We start from the raw sequence: 25,296 nt of genomic DNA, 5'->3' as shown, positions 1-25,296 counted from the left end.
TCTTAAAAACGTCTAGGGATTGAGACTTCTCATGTATCAAATAAAGGTAACCGTATCTAAAGTAGTCATCTATGAACGAGATAAAATATTGTTACTCATTCCAAAAAGGTGTTGGAAAAGGACCACAAATGCTCATATGTATCAGTTCTAAGATGTCTTTAGCTCTTTCAGCACCTAATCTCCTAATGTTTGTTCGTTTTCTCGTTATGCATTCAACACATACTTCAAAGTCTGATAAATCTAAAGGTTCAAGAATTTCATCTGACACAAGTCTATGAATTCTCTGTTTAGAGATATGACCTAAGTGTTTGTGTCATAAAGTGACTGAATTCTCTTTTAATTTCCTTTTTGTACCACGTGAATTTGTTTGTAGTATTTCATTATAGGAACAATTAACATCCAACATATATAGATTATCAATTAAGGAACCAGACCCAATCAAATTTGAATTCTGGTAAAGACTAACTTTATTATTTCCAAATGAACAAGAAAAACCAAATTTGTCCAGACTAAAAATAGAAATTAAATTTCGTTTAAAAGACGGTACAACAAAAGTCTCAAACAAATCCAAAAAAAATCTAGTCTTTAACTGCAATCTAAAAGTTTCTATAGCCTCCACTGCAACCTTTTTGTCATCGCCAATAAATATGAATCTTTCATCATCACTTGGCAGTCGGCTCCACCGGCAACCCAGCATGGTTACACTTATGTGAGTAGTAGCACCAGAATCCACCCATCAAGTATCTTTAGGTACAAAAGCTAAATTAACTTCAGAACAAACAAGTGCAAGAGATTTACCTTTCTTTACAAATCACGTGGCGTACTTGGGACACTCTTTCTTCATGTGTCCAGACTTCTTGCAGAAGTAGCAAGTAAATTCCTCATCCTTCTTTAGTTTCTTTTGTTGAGAAGACCCTTTAGTAGCACCCTTAGTTTTCTTTCTTTTCTTATTCTGAGAGGTGCAGCTTAAATGAGCACTTTTAGATATGTCTCTTTGCAGCCTCTCTTCCTTTTGCACACAGTGAGATATAAGCTCATTAAGGGACCATTTGTCCTTCTGAGTGTTATAACTCACTTTGAATAGCTGAAAGTGTGCAGGAAGTGAGATCAAAACTAAATGCACGAGTAGGTCTTCACCTTGGCAAAGTACTGTTCAATTTCATCAATAAATTTCTTTGCATTTTCACCCTCAGAAATAGAGCCCCGAAATACTTCTGGAATAGAGTGCTTCATGATCATAATGCACATTCGATTGAAACGATCTCATTTCTCAATTTTTACCTCATTGGAGGCTTCCAGAGTGGAAGTAGGTCATTCCATTCTCAGTGCCAAATCCAAATCCATACAGCCGAGAATAATTTCTACGGCTTCTTTCCAGACCTTCAAATTTGTCTCATTCAGCATAGGGGGGTATTGTTCAGTTGAGCAAATACATTTGTAACACTAGCAACAGATGCTGAATAATAATAAAAATAAAATAATTACATGCTCACAAATAAGCCAATAAGTTATATAAAATATATATATAACAAGACATATGCAAAATAGTTCACATAACAAACTCATCACAAGATACCCAGCACAACATTAATTCATAGTCTTTGGACAGAGAAATTAATTTGTAATTGGTACTCTCAACGCATTGATCAAATATTGACAATAAATTCTATCAAATCATAATCTTTCTCTGGACCGACTATAATTCACATGAAAATACCTTATAATTGTCACACATTTATCATCACAGGTAAAAAATTATTTGGCCAAATTGTGTCTTCGTTTGGGCTAAGCACAATTCGCATAAATAATTTTATATTAATATCTATACGATTTTAATTAAATTAATTTACGCAATAGAGATTGCTTTGACAATATATTGTTTCAATCAACTCAATCAAAATTACTAGACATAAAAAAATGAATAATTTTGAGGGTTTGCAATTTCTGAATTTACACCAAAACATAATGGGAATCACCAGTTAATACACATAATTCACAAATAAAAACAAGGAAAACAAAAATAAAATGCAAAAGCCAAATTGCATTTAACGATACGCAATAAGGATTTTCTTATGATGATATAATAAAGTAAAAGATTTTGTATCACATGTATATCATGTCATGGCATGTATGGCATGGATTCATGATATGCATAAGGAAACAAAACCAACAGCCATAAAAAACAAACACGTGAAAAATGGATGACTATTTTGGAGCGAGAAAAAAAAATAGTTTTTCTCATGGAATCCGAACGCAAAACATGAACGCGCATATGATGATTATTATATCATGATCGAAAAAAAATTTCAAACTTACAATCATAATTATAATTGCAAAGATAAAATTCTAAAATAAAATTAGGGTTCATGTAACAAAATAATACAGGTATAACACAAACCAGATAACTCTAATTCCCAATAATCTAACAATAATGGTGGCTTTGATATCACTTGTTTGGCATTTTAAGGATCTTAATAAAATACCAATAATCACTGGAAACACATTACGTTAGATTATCGAGACGGGTTGTGAAAAATATCGGATCCATGATAAGCAGTGAAATTGATGAGTTTGAAGAACGGTTGGTTTTGTGTTCTTCCTCAACCAAATCACCGTTTTCCTTTTGGGACCTCAGGTTTCTCATCAGATGGGGAGAAGAGAATATAATTTCTGATTTGGTGTATTGGGGATCACAACCTTGCTTTAGGTTTTATCCTGTTAGAGTTTCCATTATCCTCTAATGGACCAAACTGGTTTCCACTTATCAAACCCATATTAATTAATTTTTTATGATAGTCCAATAGGCTCATCAAATTAGATCACTTTTATTGAGCCCATAAATATAAATAACTAATATAAATGATAAATATAATATGTAGTTCACAATAATTAATTAATTAGAAATTATAAAATTCTTAACATAAAAAAGTGTCACAAAAAACAAGCTCGATTTGGTAAAAAAAACAAAAGGGAAATATATATGAAAATTTTGATGAATTAATAAGATAATGGCCAAACATATAAAAATACGAACTTTTGACCTTATATATAAAAGCTTAATTCTTAATCCTTTTGTTTTAACCCAAATCTGGGAGGAAGAAAAAATAGTCTTTGAGAGAAACAAAGGGGAATACATCTCTTTCAATTTCCTTCTTTCTTATTTGTTTTTGGCTTTAACATTTTTCACTATTTTTTTTTGTTTTTATCAGCATTTAATTTATTTATTTTTGAAAGGAGCCAGCATTTAAATTTTATTTGCTTTTAATCTCGCTATATTTGAAAAAAAAAATCATATTCAGTACTTTAATAAGAGTTAGAAACACGTTTTTTATTTATAATTTTTAAGGACCAAGATTGATAAAATTCAAATTAAGATTTTTTTTACAGAAAATCAATATTATTTGAAAAACACAACATATATATTTATGGAGTCCAGATAATATATTTAGGACTTTTTGTTTTAAATTCAAACAAGAAAATTTAATCATCTTTCTATATATTTCTATTGTCCGAAGATTATCAGTCAGAATGGGTATAATAATTAATTAAATAAGAACAAAATTCTAAATTCAATACCCAAGCCAAAATCAAATCAAATCCACTTATACCATCCAAATTCTAGTGGTTTTTAAAAAAGACATAATTTAACATTATTTTAAAAACAATCAAAATCTATTTTAAAGTTTCCAAACAAATCATTATTAATTATAAATCAAATGAAGTCCAAAAATTGTTCTTCCAAATATACTTTCTCGAACTCTTCAGGGGAGTAATGATTTTTTGTTTTATTATAATTCTAATACCGTACCAATATCACAAGAAACACCAATCTCGCAAAAGAGAATTTTCTTTTTATGTTTAGATGTAATTCTTTTTTTAAAAAATATTACTGATATAAAATGTAATTTTAAAAGCTTCTTTACTGATATATATATATATATATATATATATATATATATATATATATATATATATATATATATATATATATATATATATATTAAATTATTTTTTTATATTTATTTAAGATAATACATTTTAAACAAACTTTATGTAAAGATAAAAAATATATAAGTTATGCTGCCAAACTAGAAACCAGTTCCAATAGGCGTGCCTCACGTAGAGACAATGTATATATATAGATAAATAAATTAATTCATCATTCTTTTTAAAATTCTTATTAAATAAATATATATTTATAAATTTAATATAAAAATGTTAAAATAAGTTAAAAGTTAATTTGGTAATTTTTTCATATAACTTATTCAAATAAGTGAAAAATATTTATGAAACTCTTCCGAATACTTCCTTGAATCTCTTTCACATTTAAAAAAAATTCACAAAAAATGGACATCCACATGTTTAAAGTGATTTTTATTTTCAATGTAGGGGCTACCCAATTGGAAAAATTGCGATATCTCTATGGATTATTTATTGGGTTGCTGCCTCACTGCCAGATAGCATTATTTAGGTAGAAAATGAGGTTTAAAATATTGTGTTAGATTCGACAAGAATGATATTAAGGAGATTCTCCACGTAAATGGAACCACAAACTCTAAGGGGACACTTGATTTTTGAGTGTTTTATATTTTTGTTTTTAAAGAAAACAAAAAATAAAAATATATTTTCTTAAAATTATAAAAAAAAAACATTTTCTTTAAAAATATTTTTAAAAAAATCCAAAACTGAAAATAATAAATTAACGTTTTTAGCTTTTTTAAAAAAAAATTGAAAATATGATAACATTTTAGAATATTTTCTTCTCCATACATATTTTTTAAATCTTAAAAGTTTAATTTATAAATTACTCTCAGAATATATAAATAAAAATAAACATTTAAACCAAGTGTCACCTTTTAATATACACACCAAGGATAATCCAATTCGTTTTCGTTAGTGACACTAAATTCAAAAGCATAGCACACGCCATTATTATGTGTAAATGCGCTTTTTTTGCTATGCTTATCATCGTTGTCTTTGAACCTAACACAGAAAAATAAGTGGCGTAAGCACGTCAACTTTGAAGCTTTTGGCGTTTCCATAAAGCTTTTTGGCGTTTGCTTGAGGCATTGCCCCCACACAGCCACACACATACCCTTTCGAGACTAATTTGAAATTGTTAAAAGAATTCAATGCGAGAGTGCAGGGGATATGGGGTAACGTTGACGCAATATTGCACGTTTAGGAAACATTATTGCTGAAAAAAGTAACTATTTCTAACATTATTGAAAATTATAAATAAATGATTATATCCTTGATATAAATTAATCTGAAGTAGTATTTAACCATTACTTCCCGTGTTCTCAAATATAACAACAAAAAATCATGATATATTAATTAAAAAAGATTCATTATAAAATTCGTCCTCCAATTTTACCTATTATATTAAATTAATTTCTTTATTTTTATTTCATTATTTGAATTTCCTATATTTCAAAATATAATATATAAAATAAAAATAAAACTTATATAAATATAGATATTCTAATTTATGTGAAAATAAAATTTAATCTTATATATTATATTTTAAAAGACAATATATAAGATTATAAAAATATAATAAATTAAAAAAGAATAAAATTTGAATTTTGAACTATTTTCGCATAAAACTTATATTAATATTATATTTTGTACCAAATGTTAAAATAAACACTTGGGTGCATAATTGTGAAATCCGGTTCGGCCCGGTCCAATCGGAACTCGGTGACATAATCAGACCGATTTCGCTATTGGACCATTCATGCATGCGACCCGGAATAGCCCGACCGATTTTGTGAAAACCCGATGACTCGACCGGTTTTAAAACCCATACCGGATTGTGAGCGTTAAAAAAATAATGGGAGTGTAGAAAACAATAATGGGAGTACTAAAAGTTTATCCACACTCTTTTTGTTTATTGGAAAACTAAGCTTCTAGCTCATTTTGTTTATTGAAAACTGGACTTCTATTTTAATTTTGGTAGTTACTATTTACACTCTCTTTATTATCAATATACTTCACTTGTGTTATCAACTTTAATACTTCAATTGTTATTATGAATGTTAGAGTATGAAATTATGGATGAACTTTTCTTAATCAAATAATGTTAGTTATATACTTATATATAATATATACATATATAATTTAAAATTTTTTAATATGTGTCGGGCCAATTACTGGCTCACTGGTTGGACCACTGACTCACTACCTCGATCGAATCAATGACCGGACCGGGTTTCACAACTATGCTTGGGTGTAGTGATAAAAGAGTGTGTTTCTTACTTCAAGGACCATGGTTTTAGTCCTTTAAGCATTTTTCTTAAGTTCTTATTTTGGATAAATAGTCACTTTTGTCTCTCGATGTGTAATTCGCTGACAAATGCGTCCCTGAGAGATGAAAATACAAAATTTAGTCTCTAAAAGTGTAAAAAGTGCAACAAATATATTCTGCCATTAACTTCCGTCCGTCACCGTTATAAGATAGCCTACCTGACACAACAACAACAACAACAACAACAACAACGCCTTATCCCACTAGGTGGGGTCGGCTACATGGATCAACTTCCGCCATAATGTTCTATCAAGTACCATACTTCTATCCAAATCATTAAGTTCGAGATCCTTCTTGATAACCTCTCTTATAGTCTTTTTGGGTCTTTCTCTGCCTCAAATTGTTTGCCTTCTCTCCATCTGGTCTACTCTCCTAACTAAAGAGTCTACCGGTCTTCTCTCTACATGCCCAAACCACCTAAGTCTATTTTCCACCATCTTCTCTACAATAGGCGCTACTCCAACCCTCTCTCTAATAGCTTCGTTTCTAATTTTATCCTGTCGAGTCTTACCACACATCCACCGCAACATCCTCATCTCCGCTACACCTACTTTAGTCTCATGTTGGCTCTTGACCGCCCAACATTCTGTTCCGTACAAAATCGCCGGTCTTACCGCAGTCCGATAAAACTTTCCCTTTAGCTTGATCGGTACCTTTGCATCACATAATACCCCCGATGCTTTTCTCCATTTCATCCATCCTGCTTGAATGCGATGATTCACATCCCCTTCAATTTCTCCATCATCCTGTATTACAGACCCAAGATATTTAAACCGTGTGACTTGAGGGATAATATGGTCTCCTATTTTCACCTCTGAGTTAGATACCCTCCTACTTTTGTTGAACTTACATTCCATATACTCCGATTTGCTTCTGCTTAGGCGAAAGCCATGTGTTTCTAGAGCTCGTCTCCAAGTTTCCAACCTCTCATTCAACTCCTCCCTCGACTCTCCAAGGAGGACTATGTCATCTGCAAAAAGCATGCATCTCGGCGCTATCTCTTGGATTTGTTCCGTGAGGACATCCAGAATTAAGGTAAAAAGGTAGGGGCTAAGGGTTGACCCTTGATGCAAACCAATTGTGATGGGAAAATCGTCTGACTCTCCACCCTGTGTCCTAACACTAGTCGATACCCTATCATACATATCTTGGATAGCTCGAATATATGCAACCCTAACCCCTTTCTTCTCTAGAGCTTTCCACAAAATCTCTCTAGGCACTCTATCATACGCTTTCTCCAAGTCAATAAAAATCAAGTGCAAGTCTTGTTGGTCCATGCGATATTGCTCCATCACCCGCCGTAATAAATAAATCGCTTCCATGGTCGACCTTCTCGGCATGAAACCAAATTGATTCTCAGTAACTTGAGTCTCCTTTCTTAATCTCCGTTCGATCACTCTTTCCCATAATTTCATGGTATGACTCATGAGCTTGATTCCCCTATAATTTGCACAATTTTGTATATCCCCCTTGTTCTTATAGATTGGCACTAACGTGCTTCTCCTCCATTCCTCCGGCATGCGTTTTGACCTCATAATTTCATTAAAGAGTTTGGTGAGTCACTCAAGACCTCTATCTCCAAGAGTTTTCCACACTTCAATAGGTATGTTGTCTGGCCCCACCGCCTTACCGTTACTCATTCTTTTCAACGCTTCCTTTACTTCCTGTTTTTGAATCCGACGATAATACTTATAGTTCCGGTCCTCTTCTCTTGTGTCTAGACTGCTAGAGTCATATCCATATCCATCATTAAATAATTTGTGGAAATACACCTTCCACCTTTCCTTGATATCTTTTTCATGCACTAAGACTTTGCCTTCTTCATCCTTAACACACTTTACGTGATCCAAATCTCTAGTCTTCCTCTCTCTACCTTTAGCAAGCCTATATATAGATCTTTCTCCGTCCCTGGTTCCTAGAGCTTGGTATAGTCCGTCAAAAGCTTGGGCTCTTGCCTCACTCACCGCCTTTTTGGTTTCATTTCTAGCTATCTTATACTTATCCCAAGTTTCAGAATTTCTACACCTAGACCACTCCTTGAAACACTCCTTTTTTACTCTAACTTTGCTCTGAACACTTTCATTCCACCACCACGATTCTTTACCCTTAGGTCCAAAACCTCTAGATTCACCCAACGTCTCTTTAGCCACTTTAATAATCTCTTGGGACGTCTTGTTCCACATATCATTTGCACTTCCTTGTAATTGTCCACACCATCCCTCCCATATCTTTTGTTGGAAGATTCCTTGTTTCTCACCCTTCAAGTGCCACCATTTGATCCTTGGTGCTACCATAGGACTTCTTCTCTTTGCCCTATCTCTAATTCTTACATCCATAACCAAAACTCTATGTTGGGTAGTCAAGCTCTCTCCCGGGATAACTTTACAGTTCAAGCAATACTTCCTATCAGACTTCCTGATAAGGAAGAAATCTATCTGAGAACATGTCCCTCCACTTTTGTAAGTGATAAGATGTTCCTCTCTTTTCTTAAACCATGTATTGGCTATAGAAAGATCCAAAGCCTCCGAAAACTCCAAGATGGATTTACCCTCCCCATTCATCTCCCCTAGGCCAAAACCCCCATGCACCCCCTCAAAACCTCTATCCACGCTACCTACATGTCCATTGAGATCCCCTTCTAGGAAAACTTTCTCTCCTTGGGGTATATCCTGAAGTACCCCTTCTAGATCCTCCCAAAATTTTACCTTAAAGTGTTCTGCTAACCCAACCTGAGGTGCGTACCCACTAATAACATTAAAGGTGTCCTGTCCCACTACCAATTTTAAGGCTATGATACGATCTCCTACTCTTCTTACATCTACGACATCCTTCTTCCACTCCTTGTCCACAATAATCCCTACCCCATTTCTTGATCTGATTTTTCCCGTATACCACAGCTTAAATCCCAAGTTGTCTAATTCTTTCGCTTTTTCACCTGTCCACTTAGTTTCTTGTAGGCACATAAAATTGATCTTCCTCCTCACCATAACATCCACTATTTCCATAGATTTTCCAGTAAGTGTGCCTATATTCCATGTACCAAAGCGAATCCTCCTGTCATGAACTAGCTTCTTTACCCACACCCGTTCACGAAAATGTGGGAACCCTTGCTTACTTTTCACTACATCCGGGCGGCGATGCAGCGGCCCTTGCTCTTTTGACACTGTACTCGAGCCATACAGCGCGTTGCTTCCGGGCAACGACCTAGCATTCACATTATTACGTAATTGATCCATGTCATAAAGATTCGACAAAGTTTAACGTTGGCTGTCGAAAGTCTAACACAACCCTCTCCTTTTATACGGGCTTGGGACCGGCTAAGAATAGCAAAGCTAACCTAGGCAGGATTATAGCCTACCTGACACGAAGTGACAAATTCGTCACTGAAATGATTGTCAACGTGGATTGTCAGCATAGAGACATATTTGTCATGATATTTTTTTTATTTTTCGTCTTCCCACTTTGTTGACAAATACGTCCCTAAAAGATGAAAATTTAAAATTTAGTCCCCGAAAGTATAAGAAGTGCGACAAATATATTTGGACGTTAATACTAAATTGTATAGGAGAGAAGCTATGAAAAAAGGGATTAAAAAACAGTGGAATACAGCTTAAGATTTGAACTTTTATCCTTTGATTATTTATCTATTTATCCATCTATCAAATTGTTAATTAGTTTTTTAATTAATCAATATAACTACTTATTTTCCAAAATAAAATAAAATTCTTTAGTTTTATGATATAAAAAAATTGAGTTACCATTTTAAAAAATGAAAGCCTTTTATTTCTTGAAATTTTTTGTTTCTTCAATTAGTTATTAATCTTTATCACGTATTCTGCCCACAGTATGTTAAATGGAATGCAAGGTCGCTGCAACTCCTAAATCAAGCGAGAGATACAACTCTACGTCCCAAAGGCAAAAAATAAATCTCTGTATTAATTTTTTTTTGTTTTGTTTTAAAGTTAACCTCTGTATTAGTTTGAGCATTATAGTATTTTTTATTTAAATTTATTTGAGTTATTTATTTGTTAGTAACTGTTTTTATTTCATTTATATTATGTATAATAAATGTCGTCTCAAATGGAAATACATAAGATTTATCCAAGGGATTCTTTTATATTTGAGGTATATATATATATATATTATTGATTAAGGAAAAAAACTTATAATTTCACTTTAGCTTTATCTAGTTTAAATTTTGTGAGAGTTTTTTTTATAAAAAAAATAGTTGATTAAATTCTTTTTTTAAAATAAATAAATAAATAAATTTGGTCCTGCTGTCGGTTGTTTTTTCTACTCAAAACTCTAGACATATTATTTTCAATCTAAATATGAGGACACTTAAGTTAGAATTGTGATATAAAATAATTTTAAAGATTAAAAGTGAAAAATCTAGTAGAAATTTGATAAAATTATAACATATAAAATAATTTTTTTAATAGCAAAGATTAAGGTTTGACAAAAAAATCAAAATAATAAAAATATATATATATTAAAAGGAAATTTATAAACACATAATAATAAACAAATAAGATTAAAAATATATTGCATAAGTACTAAACAAATAAGAAAAGTAAATTATAAACAAATAATAATAATAATTAGTCAGAATCTATTATTAACATCCGGATATATTTGTCGTATTTTTTATACTTTCAAGGACTAAATTTTGTATTTTCATCTTTCAGGGACGCATTTTGTCAGTGAAGTGAGAAGACGAAAAGTCAAAAAAATAAAAATAGTATGACAAATATGCCTCTATGCTGGCAATCCACGTTAACAATCATTTCAGTGACAAATTCGTCCCTCCGTACCACGTAAATTATTTTATTAACGGTGACGGACGGAAGTTAACGACATGACATATTTGTCGCACTTTTTACACTTTTGAAGGACTAAATTTTATATTTTTATCTTTCAGGGACACATTTATTAGCGAATTACACATTGAGGGACAAAAATGACTATTTACCCTCTTATTTCTTAAGAAAATATTGGTAAATTTTTTAGTCTAGTCAATGTTTAAAATTTAACTGTTAGTCAATGGTTAAAATCAGTCTTGCGGACTAAAATAGTGTATTTTGAAATATAAGAGGATTCAAATAATGAATTAAAAAATAGGGAGATCAATTTAGTGTAATAGACAAAATAGAGGGACAAAATTTGCAATTAAGTCAAGAAAAAATAAATTAATCATATTTAATTGCATTAATTTTAACTAAAAAAATATTTTAAAAAAATATTTTTTTATTGAAACTTGATATCAAAGATATGAAAGAATCATTGAAAGTAACATCTTAATTAAATAAATAATATTTTAGAAATAATAGTATTAAATAAAATAAAATAAATTAAAATTTTCTTATATTTAAGATAAGAGAGAAATAATTAAGCATTTACTTAGTCTTACTCAATTTTTTTAATAAATTTTATCCGATAAAATTAAAGAGTGTTAAAAGAAGTAGAATAGGTCATATCTATTCTAGGAACTCATTTTTTCAACTTTTGGAGGGCCTTAAATAGGTCTCACTGTTATACATTACTCATATCTACTTTTTATAATTTAAACCACTCGTCTCTCTAACTCAGTGACTCCAAAAACTTATACTAAATCAGTCCAAATAACTTCGCATTTTTATATTTTATCACTACATAAAAACACATGGATATGAAACATTGGAAACATCAAAATTTTTAAGGACCGATACTTATATAAGGTCCTGCTCCATGAGTATAACTGTTCCAAAAGGCATCTCTTGTTAAAATCAATGCTTAATAAATTTGCATCAAATAATTAAGCACCTCTGTTAAAAGTACTCCTAAAATGTATTGCCAGCACTCATGTACTAAAGTGTTTTATTTTTAAACGATGAGTCGATATTTCAACACATTTTAGAGAAATCCATCTAACAAGTTTTTTGGGTAAACAACTAACTCTAAGCTTGACTGACATTTCATCCCAATAAAAAATAATGCATGATTAAAACTTTATGCTTTGTGTGTCAATTAAATCTAGCGGCTTAAACTAAACTAACACTTAAACGAAATGGAGGAATTTCTTACAGAAAAATATCTAGTAACGTGATTAGTTAAAGAGTGATTTTATGAGAGAAAAAATATTTAGGTTTAATTACTTATTTATTTTCATATTTATAAAAAGATTTTTTTTTTAATTCCTATACTTAAAATCATCCCTAGACAACACTACAGGTTGGAGGACATTTGAGTGTGACACATGGCAACAATGACACTACTAAAAGTGCCAAATAACAAAAGGGCAATGATAGTACTAAGATTATTGACTAACGGGCAATACTTAAGTTGCTAGATTTTCAAGTGGAATATGCTGAAAGGTTGCAATAGAAGACACGTAATAAGGCAGCTTTTGTAGTACACAAATGAAACTGTTTGGTATTATGAAGATAATATTGATGTCTTGAAGGAATCAAGAAGGTCAACTAAAGTATTATTGGTGTACAAGAATGCATTTAATAAGGAGTTAGTCATGTTGACATTGAATTGTGTTTCGAGTGTTTATTAAGACGTTTCATCGTTTGATATCAAAATGAAAATCTGGGATTTATAATCAAATATTTTAATTAGCATTTTTTGGAGAAAAAATTATACAATAATAATGTAAAATAATTTTATATTATTATTTAATTATAATTTACACTATATAATAAATTTGTTAAATTTTATTAAATTATCTTAACAGTCATATCAATATTAATTTATAGTTAAATGACAATCTAAAATATTATAAACATATGATATAGAATTATCTTACATTCTAAGTGTATCGTCATTATTTTTTTAATAATAAGTATGTTTTTAGCGTGAGCTAATTAAGAAAATTAAGTAAGAATCTTGTAGAGAATCGTGCAGCATCATATCCACCCAAATTTTAGTTGATTGAAATAATTGTGGAGCATATTAGTACTGCAATCATCAGGGAAATCAGGAAAAAGATTATCTTCTAAATAATTGTGGAACATATATATTACTTTAGTTGTTTTTATTAGTATCAAAAGTTTGTTTGGTAAATAATTTTTTTAAATAGTTTTTAATGATTTTTAAAATGCTACTTAAAAGTAATGTTTTTTTAAAATGTTAATTTTCACGTTTTTGTATTTTTCTCTTTTTATCATTAATATTTATTCAATTTTTTTTATTATTCTTTTAAAAAATATCATTTATATTTTCTAATTACTTCAACAACTCACGCTCATAATTTAATAAATTAACTTTCAGTTACTAGTTAGTTGTTCAACTTCAATCTATCTTTCCCGTATTCAATTAATTTTTTAACTAATTTTATTAAATATAACTCAAATCTAATACCTTACTTAATATATTTAAATTTAATTCCACTCACACGAACATAATTTTTTTAAGCAACACGAATGTAATGTTAGAATACAATATTCTTTAAAAATCTGTGTGCATATCACTACAAGAAAAGTCTTATTTTCTGGCGGAAAATTACCGACAGATCTAAATATGTCGGAAAGGTTAACATTACTGATGAATGTTTCTGACGGACAAATCTTTGTAAAAAAATTCAACATTTATGACGGACCAAATCTGTCAAAATTATGAACTTTTTCCAACGGATTTTCAATAGAATCTTTTTACGGTGGACATTTATCGACGGATGTATGCTCATCAGTAGTTTCTTAGTGACGGATTTTACATATTAATTTACTGTCAGTAAAAAACAAAATCTGTTGGTTGCTATAGAAAAAAGAAAATACCCATCAAAAGTTGTTAAACACATAAGCTAATGAAAATGACCCATTATATATAAACTAGTTAAATTACATCCAAAATTAACGTTTTATATTACCTTGATGCAAAGCAAAAGTATTCGTAAATTAACGTTTTATATAGTAGTAAATTTCTAGTTAAAATTATTCGTCAATAAACTCATAATATATTATTCATTTATAAAATATTCAAATAATAGAATTGTTGACGTGTTTGACTTTTATGATAAGAATATAACTCACATTTTATTCGTTGTGTCATAAATGGTGTATTCCGAAAATCCTAATGTTTTTATATTTTAAGACATTCCACTAATTATTGACTCAACAATTTGTTCATCATTGAAGTTTTTTTTATTTAAGAGAAAAAAAATCTTAGTGGGAAAAATAGTACTATCACAGTTTTCTAGAAAGATAATTTTACAAGTGCTTCACGTGTGGTCCATGAAGTGGTATTTCATACTACAATTTTCTTGGAGAAAATATTAGCTAATAGAAAAGTGCTTGAAATAGAGCAAACCAAACCAACCACTTCTAATAGTTAAACCGGTTTGAAAGGTCTTGAGAGGCAATGAATATCATTTTGATTGCATTTGGACACATTGAGTAACACCATATTTCCCGTTCATGAATGGAACAAACCCTCTTTCTAAATCCCATGAACAAGTATTATCCACATTTTGAGGTTTACTCCAATCACTACCATATATTTCTAGGTAGTCTCTTGTGATGTGTGTTCATCAATCCTAATTACCTACCATCACTAACCATTTAAAATATGTGACATGTCTAATCGCAAAGTATTGTAATTGCTAGTACTCATGTAAATCATAACCATATCTTGCCTTCATGGAAGTTGTCAATCTACTTTCGAGCCATACAATGGTACCCGAGTGACTTAAATCTTTTCATACTAACTTAGATTTGACAAACAATGAGGTGGCTTATTTTAATTTTCAAATTGTAAAACTATGCAACAACCATGACAGAATTGATGTGTTTGAGACAATTATGAAAATTAAATTATTACAATATAATTGATTATTTATATAATTAACTATTGTTATGATAGATTATTATTAGAATTTATTTTTATTTGGACAAATTTGTAATTTCAAATCTTTTCTAACAGCTTATTTATTACAAAACAAGTACATTTAAGAAATTTCACTTGTTTAAAGCATTTTCTTTTAAATCGGCGAAGAAGATTTTTATTAAATGGTACCAGAAATACCTTAACAAGTTACAGAAAGAGATATACAATGGTTAATTAATATTAGATACCAATGCTAGGTACTAATATCTCTCAACCATAGTCATAAAGGTTACCCACTCTCAACCAATATCAACTACTATCCTAGCTAGCTCAAATGTTACAAAATAATATCACACTTGCCACTTTTACAAAAGCCAACCTTAAAAATTACAAATTGAAGAATTCCCGGCCTGGACATGAACCCGTGTCATTAACACGGTCTTCCTTTGCACATGCACTGTTAGAACAAATCTCTTTTAACCTGTGATATTACAAACTACAAAAGAAACACAGGTTATTAACAAAATGTGGAAATTACAAATCAAAACATATCTCCAGCCATTGCGATGAAGAGTTTCTTGTTTTGGTTCTTCCAAGCTCTCTCTCTTCCACTCTCTAGATGGTGTATAAGACTGAATTCGAAGGGATGAGCTCAGGGACCAAATTCATGTGCTTATATAGGCATTCTACCATCAAGAATGCATTTACCAGTCATTACCACTCATTATTGGTCATTATCATCCATTAACAGCCATTCAATTTAGCTTTCAAAACTGATGAGCGTTATAAAATTTCAAAATGTTATGACCAAATTATTACATTCTCCCACTAAGTCCAAACATTTTGACTTAATGCTCAATCTTCAATCTTCTTAAGAAATGAATATACGAATCATAGCGATAGTTTCTCTTATAACAAGTAATATCATCCATGTATTACAATATACTCAATTTTCCAAGCAATATACTTAAAGTGGTAATAAAACTTCATGAATAAACCCAATGTTTATTCTTGGTCCAAAACATAATTTTTCTTAAATAAATCAATGTGCACCCAAATATGAGAAAATAATTTAATTTCTATCATAAATATTTACTTTATGATAAAATCGACAAATTATACATATATCATGACGCTTGTGGGTAAATCATGAATAATACGTCATTTTATCCCAATTAATTATACAGATATAATAAAAATTCTTGTGAGATAAAATTCATTATATAAGTATAATTAATTATAATATTATGTCTAATTCCTTATATGATTTTTAACCAACTTAATATATAATTTTAATCAAATATAGATGTTGTGGCTAATCCATAATTAATCAAAATTATAAAGATCACTTAGACATAAAACTTTATTATATGAGAATAAATAGTATTTTGCATTTCAAAATCAAGATACAATATAATTATGAATAAGATTCTCATATAATTTTATAATTGAAATATAATATTATGCATTTGATTTCATATATATATGCATAGAATAAAATTTTCCAGAATATATTCATGCATAAATTAAATCAAAATTCCAAAAACTATAAAGCAGAATCAGTATATAATGTATTAAAAATGATTACATATTAGAAAAGTTTTATTGGTTTAGTGGTTTGTTCGTACTACTGCATTCTAGGAGTCAAGGGTTCAACACCCAATTAGCGCAAAACGTAGGTTTTTTTTTTTTTTTTTTTATAACACTGTTCATCATCTTCAACCTTTAGCGGGTCAAACCCGATCCATACGCAGACCCGGTCATTTTTCATTCATTTGGACACCATTTTTCACGATTCAAAAGCCAAAATTAAGGAAATCAAATGAAATTCAGATTTCTAATTTTATTTTTAAGAAACAAGACCCTTCATACCATAAACGAAATCAAATTGGAAAATACCGAAAACCGAAAATGGACAAGGCAGAGGCAATTGTTGCTCTGATACCAAATGTTAGAACAAATCTCTTTTAACCTGTGATATTACAAACTACAAAAGAAACACAGGTTATTAACAAAATGCGGAAATTACAAATCAAAACATACCTCCAGCCATTGCGGTGAAGAGTTTCTTGTTTTGGTTCTTCCAAGCTCTCTCTCTTCCACTCTCTAGATGGTGTATAAGACTGAATTCGAAGGGATGAGCTTAGGGACTAAATTCATGTGCCTATATAGGCATTCTACCATCAAGAATGCATTTACTAGTCATTACCACTCATTATTGGCTGTTACAATTCATTATTGGCCATTATCATCCATTAACAACCATTCAATTTGGCTTTCAAACTGATGAGCATTATAAAATTTCAAAATGTTATGACCAAATTATTACATGCACATCTATCCCAATCACCTTGGCACACGTACCACTGGTCATATGAGTAATCAAATGAAACTTCTAGATTTTTAATCAAGTCCATATATGAATGAAGTGAAATAATTTGGTATGTATGGTTTTGAAAAATAAAATGTTCCATCCCTTTGGAATTGAAAAGTCAAATATTGAATTATTACTAATGGATGGTAATAACTATTAAATGTATTTTTGAAATGTCTATATATAATACATGTATTTGATCCTTGAGCTCGTCTCTTTTAATTTTGTTTGATACACCATCTACATCTATAGAGAGAGAGAGAGTGAGAGCTTAAAATAACTAAAAACAAGGCAGCTCCTTCATGACAATGGTTGGAGATACACTTTGATTTTTGTTTTTCTGTATTTTTTTTAATGATTTGAGTTTCATTTTGTAGTTTGTAACACTGAAATACGCGCAAGTCACTAGATCGTTGAAGGTTCTTTGATATATATTTATTTTTCATATGATATATCATTATTCTGTTTACCTTTACAATTTATGGAGTTTTGATCTATTTTATGCATGAATATATTCTAAAAAAAATTATTTTGCGCAAATATATATGAAATCAAATGCATAATATTATGTTTCAATTATGAAATTATATATGAGAATTTTATTCGAATAAAATTCATCATTGTATTATATCTTGATCTTGAAATGCATAATATGATTTATTCTCATATGATTAAGATTTATGTCTAAGTGATCTTTATAATTATGATTTATTCTCATATGATTAAGTTTATACTATGGAATTGTAATATTAGAGAACTTTATGATTGATAGGAAAGCTAGGATTTGGAATAGTGTTTGAGAAAAAAATGAGTAGCAAACATTGAGAGAGGAAGAGGAAGCATAAAACATAAGGGTGACTCTCTTCTGATACAAACACTTCCTCCTGTAGTGTTTCAAAGGGATGAAATTTTGTATGAACTGCAAGACCTATTAGGATTGCATTTTTAGTTATGTTAAGGCATTCTAAACTCATGTAGACCTTCCAATGGTAGATAATAAAAATTAAATTTTATTAGGTAAAACTTTTATTATAAAAATATTGTTATTGTAATTTTGCAAACAAAAATTCTGCTATTTAATATCTATGTAGTAGAGTCGACATCATCGGTAGAAAAAATAATTTAAATTTATTGGCATCAAAATATTTAAATTAAAATGTAATTCTTTTTATCATATCTATAACTTGATATATAAAAAATTTATTAAATAATGTGTAATTGTGTTCGAAAAAATGATAATTGGATATAAAAGTTATATTCAAATTAATTACAAATATATTATGTTATTCAATATATTCTTGATCAAATAAATTAACCTATTTTATTTTTTTCTTTAGTTTTATTTCTTAAATCAAATTTTATAATAAATAATTGCACCCAAAAAAATATCAATTATTGTCTTGTATCAATTTTATTTCTTTAGTTTTATTTTTTAAATAAGTTATACATAGTTACAATTATACTATATAAGTATCTATGATAATTATTATTGTTATTAATATTTATTTTCTATCTTCTATATTTATTTATTATCATCGTCAAGAATCAAGAACAGGGATGAAGATGATGTTACAAAATAAGAATAATGAATAACATGCAATCTCGTGATGCTCCATTGTCATGTTTATCTTAATCATAATTTATATATATATATATATATATATATATATATATATTAAAATAATTATATATAAACATATGATTAAATATTTTTTTTTATTTTTTGGGTTTAACTTTGTTTTCTAAATCTAATAAAATATTTTTATTTGTTCTCATGTTTTTATTAAATCATTTATCATACTACATTGTCTAATTGATGTTCCAAATTAATCTTATAATTATTCTTCAATGTATTTATCATGAATGCATTTCAAGATGTGAGCAATCTTAGATTTTTACTCCATAGTTTAGTTTCTCGTGATCTATGTTATCATGTTTATCTTAATCATCATTTATACATTTTTTTTATAAAACATAAGATTAAATACTTTTGCTTTGCTACAAACAATGTTTCTAACATTATGATTTCGCTACTTCCATTTTGTTATATAATATTTATTTTCTTTTGTTTGATGTTCAAATCAGTTATAAGGGCTGATAATTCATTTTTTTAGCTTATATTAATTTTTTCCTCATTTACTTGCTTTCAAATTTAATAAATAACAATATTATATAATAGTACAACTATATAGTCTATACCGTATTGTTATTTGTATTTTTCAGTTGACCATGCATTCACAGGTTACTGAAAAATATTTCTGTTACTATCTCTCTCAAGATGTCAATTGATTTTGGGTGATTGAATATTTTTTTCTCATATAAAAAATTCAATCTAAAAGTACAAAAATGATTTCCAACTAACAAAGACTTTATTTATTTTTTTCCTTTTTTCATACAACTAACAATGACTTTATTCTACGTCTACAATATGCAAAATTTTCAGTATCTAGTATCTACGCCCATATTGCCATCACTGACATGCCCCCTGCCCCAAGCAAAACTGCCACAAAAGCCCAAGCCATGACATTTGTTCTGCCTTGTAACTTGGGCCCCATGAAATCAGCGCCCAACAACTCAACAAGTGCCATATAATTCAAAAGCCCCGCCGAAACAGCGTTCAGAATCCCTTCCACAATAAGCGCAGTTGGACTCGCGTCGCTATACACGTTCGATAATCCGATCCCCAACGCGATCCCAAACGGCGTCGTTGCCGAGAAGAAGAAGACCATTATAGCCTTCACCTTCATTCCATATTCAGCCTGTCACCAAAGGATCAAATTACACTTAGTTATTTGCATAGCATTAGTAACATAATGTTCGTAATACAAGATTTTTATTAAAACATAGTAGATATGATACTTAAAGATAATAATTATAAAACATTAAAAAAATATTATATAGGGCAATTTGTAATGAAATGGTAGTATATTGCTACTGTGGTAGTATTTTGGATGGAATTTTTTTATTAATTAAGGTTAAAATATTTAGTTCATGTAAGGTTAAAAAGAATAATTTCATGTTTAGTGGAAGTAAAAATATATTGAGCCCCCATAATTATTAACAAAAGAGGTCTGTTATTCACACAACTGATCAAACAATAATTTACACAACACTTATCCTTTTTTTTTCATCGTATCACTATTGAATTTCATATTTCTCTCTCTCAAATTTTCTCTTGCCAGTGTATAATTTATTGTCAAATTATATATTTCTCCTTTTGAAAAACATTGAGATATGAATTACCTGAAGTATGCATCCACCTAAGCCCATTCCTTCAAACAATTGATGAAAGCAGAGCGCAGCAATGAGAGGCCTAATCGTGCACGGGTTCAACGAAGCTCCCAATGACAAACCAATCACCACCGAGTGCACCACAATCCCCATCTCCAACACCTACACCCATTCCACTATCACAAATCATTCGAGATACCAAGAGTTAAATTTTCTAAATAGATATTTTTTAATAAGGACAAGTTAAGGATCGAACTTGATCACGTACCTACTTAAAAACATTAATTACATTTTACTAATAAATAAGTAAATAACAAAAAATAAAAAAAAAACTGACCTGAGCCACAACACGGTAACGCAGCAACTGTTCCCCATTCACGCTCATCCCATCTCCACGATGTCCATTTACATGGCCATGACAATGTCCATGACCGAACATGTCTCCTTCCTTGTTCTCGCCGGCTTCAAGGGAAGAAGCTGTGGTGGATTCAGCGGTAGAAGTAGTAAGCTTCTTCCTGAAGTAATTAATGGAGAAGGAATCAACCATGAGAGTGAAGACCGCGGCGAGCATGGCGATGAAAGTAGTGAACGGATACTTCCGCCAGGGTCTTTCCGGCAAGCACATCGATGTGAGGTCATCGAAGGAGTCCGGCATCACGTGCATGTAACCGGTAGAGAGTATCACGCCCGAAGCGAAAGCCTTGACGAGGACGAACACGTCGCGGTCAGGGTGCAGTGAAGGAACTGCGCGGGAGAACAACGGGAGCGAAATGCCAATCATACTGGTCACCAGTATGCAGAATATGGCCACGATTTTCAACTTGAGCGCCTCCGCCTTGTCGCGACACCCTCCCTCATACTTCAACTCGCATTGTGGCGCCGCTGCCGAGGCCAGTGGTGGTAGCGTCGCCGCTGAGACGAGGAGCTTCCTTATAATTGAAACTCCACGGGTATTAAAAGCCATGATGAGAAGACTAACCTTCAAGATGTAAAGATTTACGAAATTAAAAAAATAATGAGACTAATTTCTCAAGAGACTTAAAAAATCAATGAATTATATCAAAGTGATGATAAGATTAGTTGGCAAGATATAAAGATTATGAAAGTGAGTATGTGAGAGGAGAAGAAGGTGAAGGTTGTTTTATAGCGCAGCGAATGACGAGGAGGACTATCTCAGGTGTGAATATGTAAATTGCGGAAATTACTCTTTTGCTCTCTCGGGGGGACTTGTGAGATTGCGCCAGAATGAGTAATTGTTGAGAAGTTTAAGGGGTATTTTTGGAAGAGAGTGGGTGCTTGTGCTTGGCGTGTGTTGGGTGTGGTCCCGAAACACTTTCACTGTTTCTGATCCATGGTGGCGCAAGAGCTGCACACCGTCCAACTTTCTCGTATACTGTCACACATGTGACCTGTGCAGATGCATTTTTTAAAGAATTTACAGTATAAAAACAAAACAAAAATCAATTATTATTACTAAATAAACTCCACTTAAAGAAAAAAAATAATATTAATGTAATATTTATATAGATATGTAAATAAATACATGATTTTTTTATTATACGCTATTCCTCGTTATTTTTACTTAATTGAGATATTATCAAATTCAGTTTAAAAAAATGTTTTAAAAAAGAAAATATATTATTATATTTTTTTTATTCGGTGGAAATAAAGCATGTCGTTAAATAAAATTTTAATATATATTAAAAAATAAATCTTAAATATATTAATGTAATATGAGAAAAGAATTTTGCAAAAAGAAAATTAAACTTGCAAAGAAATATGTATATAGCATTTAATGTTATTAATATAATATTTAAACAAATATGTAAATAAATATATTTTTGAGTAAATAAATAGTTAGTTCTATGTTAAAAAAATATTTTTTAAACTGCAGGCAATCTTAATTCCTTTCCCATTAAACAAATAAAATTACTTGATGTTGATGTGTTGTAAGAATATCTAATTATGTTATAAAAAATACATAATTTAAAATGTGAGGTTTTCATCTCGGTATAGTGTCACTCTTTTATAAATTAAAATTATGTGAATTTTAATATTATTTGTGCTTGGTTTTCTTAATGTTTAGCCGATCTAATGTTGTCTAATATAATACATAATGTTTAGGTGATTCTTTATTTTTATAGTTAGGAACTTTTTGGTCTCCTATTATTTAATTTTTTCACTGGCATATGTTATTTTCTGTTTATTATCATGTATTAGTGTTTTGAATTGTGCATATCTTATGCTTAATTTTGTACCCAAAAAATTCTTATGCTTAATTTGAGTCTTTTTTTATTAATAAGTTTTTAAGGTTTAAATATGATTTTGTCTTTAAAAATATGATTATTTTAATTTTGATTCTTTAATATTTTTTCAATGTATTTAATTTATGTGGTCAAGTATAAGGCATTAGTGCTATGACATAATAGGGACGTTCTTAGCCCAATAACTTATTACATGAGTAAGGAATTAGACACGTGAAACAAATATATGTAACTTTTTTCAGTAAGTTATGTTTTTAAATTTTTATTTGTGTAAAAAGAGGATTCGGGTGTTGTGTTTTGAGTATAGGCTTAGTTATAAAAATAATTTTCCTATTTTCTTCAATTTACTAAATTGATTTTCTTATTTTTTTTAATTTATCATCTGAGTTTTTTTTAAGATTAACTATTTGAATCCCAAAGCAAAAATTAAACGTTCAAACGTGTATTATTTTTGCAATGGTAGTTTTAAGTTTAATTCCTTAACTTGGTACTTTATTTTTTGGTTTTCAGCTTCTAAAAGCTTTTGCGGTTCAATGGAGGTGTCGTCGGAAAAATCCGACGAAGACGTAAACCAAAAATGCTTCAGAGTTCTCCGAAGAAGAATGTTCCAGAAGCTTCCCGAAAAGTTATGAACATCCAGTTTTTTTTTTTTTTTTTGGATTCAGCTAGTCAATTTAAAAAAATAAAAAAACTCTTACAGTGAATTAAAAAATAGAATAAATGATTTAATAAGTTAGGAAAAATAAGAAGATTATTTTTACAATTTAGTCTTAAATATAAGATGGATATGATATGCTGAATTTGTTCATCTGAGTTTAGGATTAGTATTTGACAAATTGAAAGCAAGGCTGAACACAAATCTTAGTTCAACTATACTGTCCCCCTCTCAATCTAGAAAACATAGATGACTTAATTTATTGGCTTGTACTTTCACTTTTATAATTTGTTGTGGGAGATTTTAATGAACTGAGAGATTGGGGTTCTATTCCTTAAGAATTAAACTGAACAGGATTTAAAAATACTTGTTGAATTTAGGGGGAGAGGAAGAGAAAAACAGAGATACGATAGAATTTCTTAAGTGAAATTGATTGATTGTACATTACTTAGATTATGCTCAACATCTATATACATATAGTCTTAACAGATTATTCCTTAGGCAACTCGTGAATGAGTGCTACTTCCTATAGAGACTCAATGCATTTAGAATGTGATGCATTGATACAATCCCATACTCAACACTCGAAATATCAGATACAAGGTGAAACAGTATACTGTATTATTTTAGTACAATAATGACAGAAAACCAGAAATGGACGATCCTCCGGAAAAAGAGGATTCTCCCCCAAGCCAAAGCTTCACTCAGAAGCATTTCTCTGTTCCAACAAATCTAACAGAATTTCATCCTACTGACCTACTCTCTCCTGGTCCAGGCAGATTTTCCCCCTATATCCCTTCCTGTGTCTTTTTTTTCATCCATAGGAATGAAAGATAAATACCAGAATTTACAATAACTCACACACCTGTTCAATCAACCGAGCTTGATCCCTTAGTTCTTTCCTATGTGTCTATTTGAGTATTCACTCTCCCTCATCGACCATGTGCTCCTACTCCTTTCCTTTGGTTTGGGGCACCAAACACCCCTTACATACACTTTGCCAAACTTATTTTGTGGTCCACCAGCTACTTGGGCTGTTACAGACTTACAGTTAGTGGTTGTTAGCATGTTTTATTTTTTATTTTTTATCAACAAAGATTAGTTGTTAATTGTTAGTGTTTGATCTGTGGTTGTTAACATGTGATTATGTGAACTGCATGTTATTGTAACAATACTTAGACCCCTTAGCTTGGACATATCTTCAATTCTAGGTGGGTGAGTTTGTTTTATATGAATGTAACAGATGCCAGTGGTCACATGTTTCTGAACTCATTCAAAGAATAGAGTTAAAGGTTTCAAAATTCTCTCATTAAATCTCATGATGTAACTATTGCTATTGAGACAAGAACACAGCTATTATTGATTTCTCAAAGGAAAATACCTATATGTGCCAAACATTATAATAAGATAGTCAGAGAAGGAAAATTCTTCAAAATGCCTGGTCCAGACGAGTGGTAAGCAAGACTCAATTGGTGGTGCATTTATAGATGAGTTGTATCTTTTAGGGATTATGAATCATAGGATTTGTCTTTTACCTTTTAATTATTTTTTTTTCCTTTAGTAAATAAAGTTATAAATTATGAAACTAAAGTAAGGCTTATAATTAATCTCAGACATGAGGCAGGGGTTTGCTTGTTCCATTTTTCTATCCTTGGTA

The 25,296-nt window shown here is 30.3% G+C and overlaps 1 protein-coding gene across 1 annotated transcript; it reads right to left on the bottom strand.

Moving 5' to 3' along the window:
* Window positions 1-19,843: 19,843 nt before the first annotated feature.
* LOC114370983 (fe(2+) transport protein 1-like) lies at window positions 19,844-21,831 on the bottom strand. The gene is made up of 3 exons (XM_028328387.1): window positions 21,058-21,831; window positions 20,733-20,882; window positions 19,844-20,248 (listed from the first exon to the last, which is right to left on the bottom strand). Exons 1-3 carry the CDS (start codon window positions 21,682-21,684, stop codon window positions 19,943-19,945), a joined length of 1,083 nt encoding a protein of 360 aa, XP_028184188.1. The 5' UTR covers window positions 21,685-21,831; the 3' UTR covers window positions 19,844-19,942.
* Between the last annotated feature and the right edge of the window lie 3,465 nt (window positions 21,832-25,296).

The sequence above is a fragment of the Glycine soja genome, chromosome 2 (genome assembly GCF_004193775.1).
Source record: "Glycine soja cultivar W05 chromosome 2, ASM419377v2, whole genome shotgun sequence".
In the NCBI taxonomy this organism is placed as follows: Eukaryota; Viridiplantae; Streptophyta; class Magnoliopsida; order Fabales; family Fabaceae; genus Glycine; species Glycine soja.
Note: the sequence above shows the minus strand (reverse complement) of the source record. Positions and strands in the feature narration are given on the sequence as shown.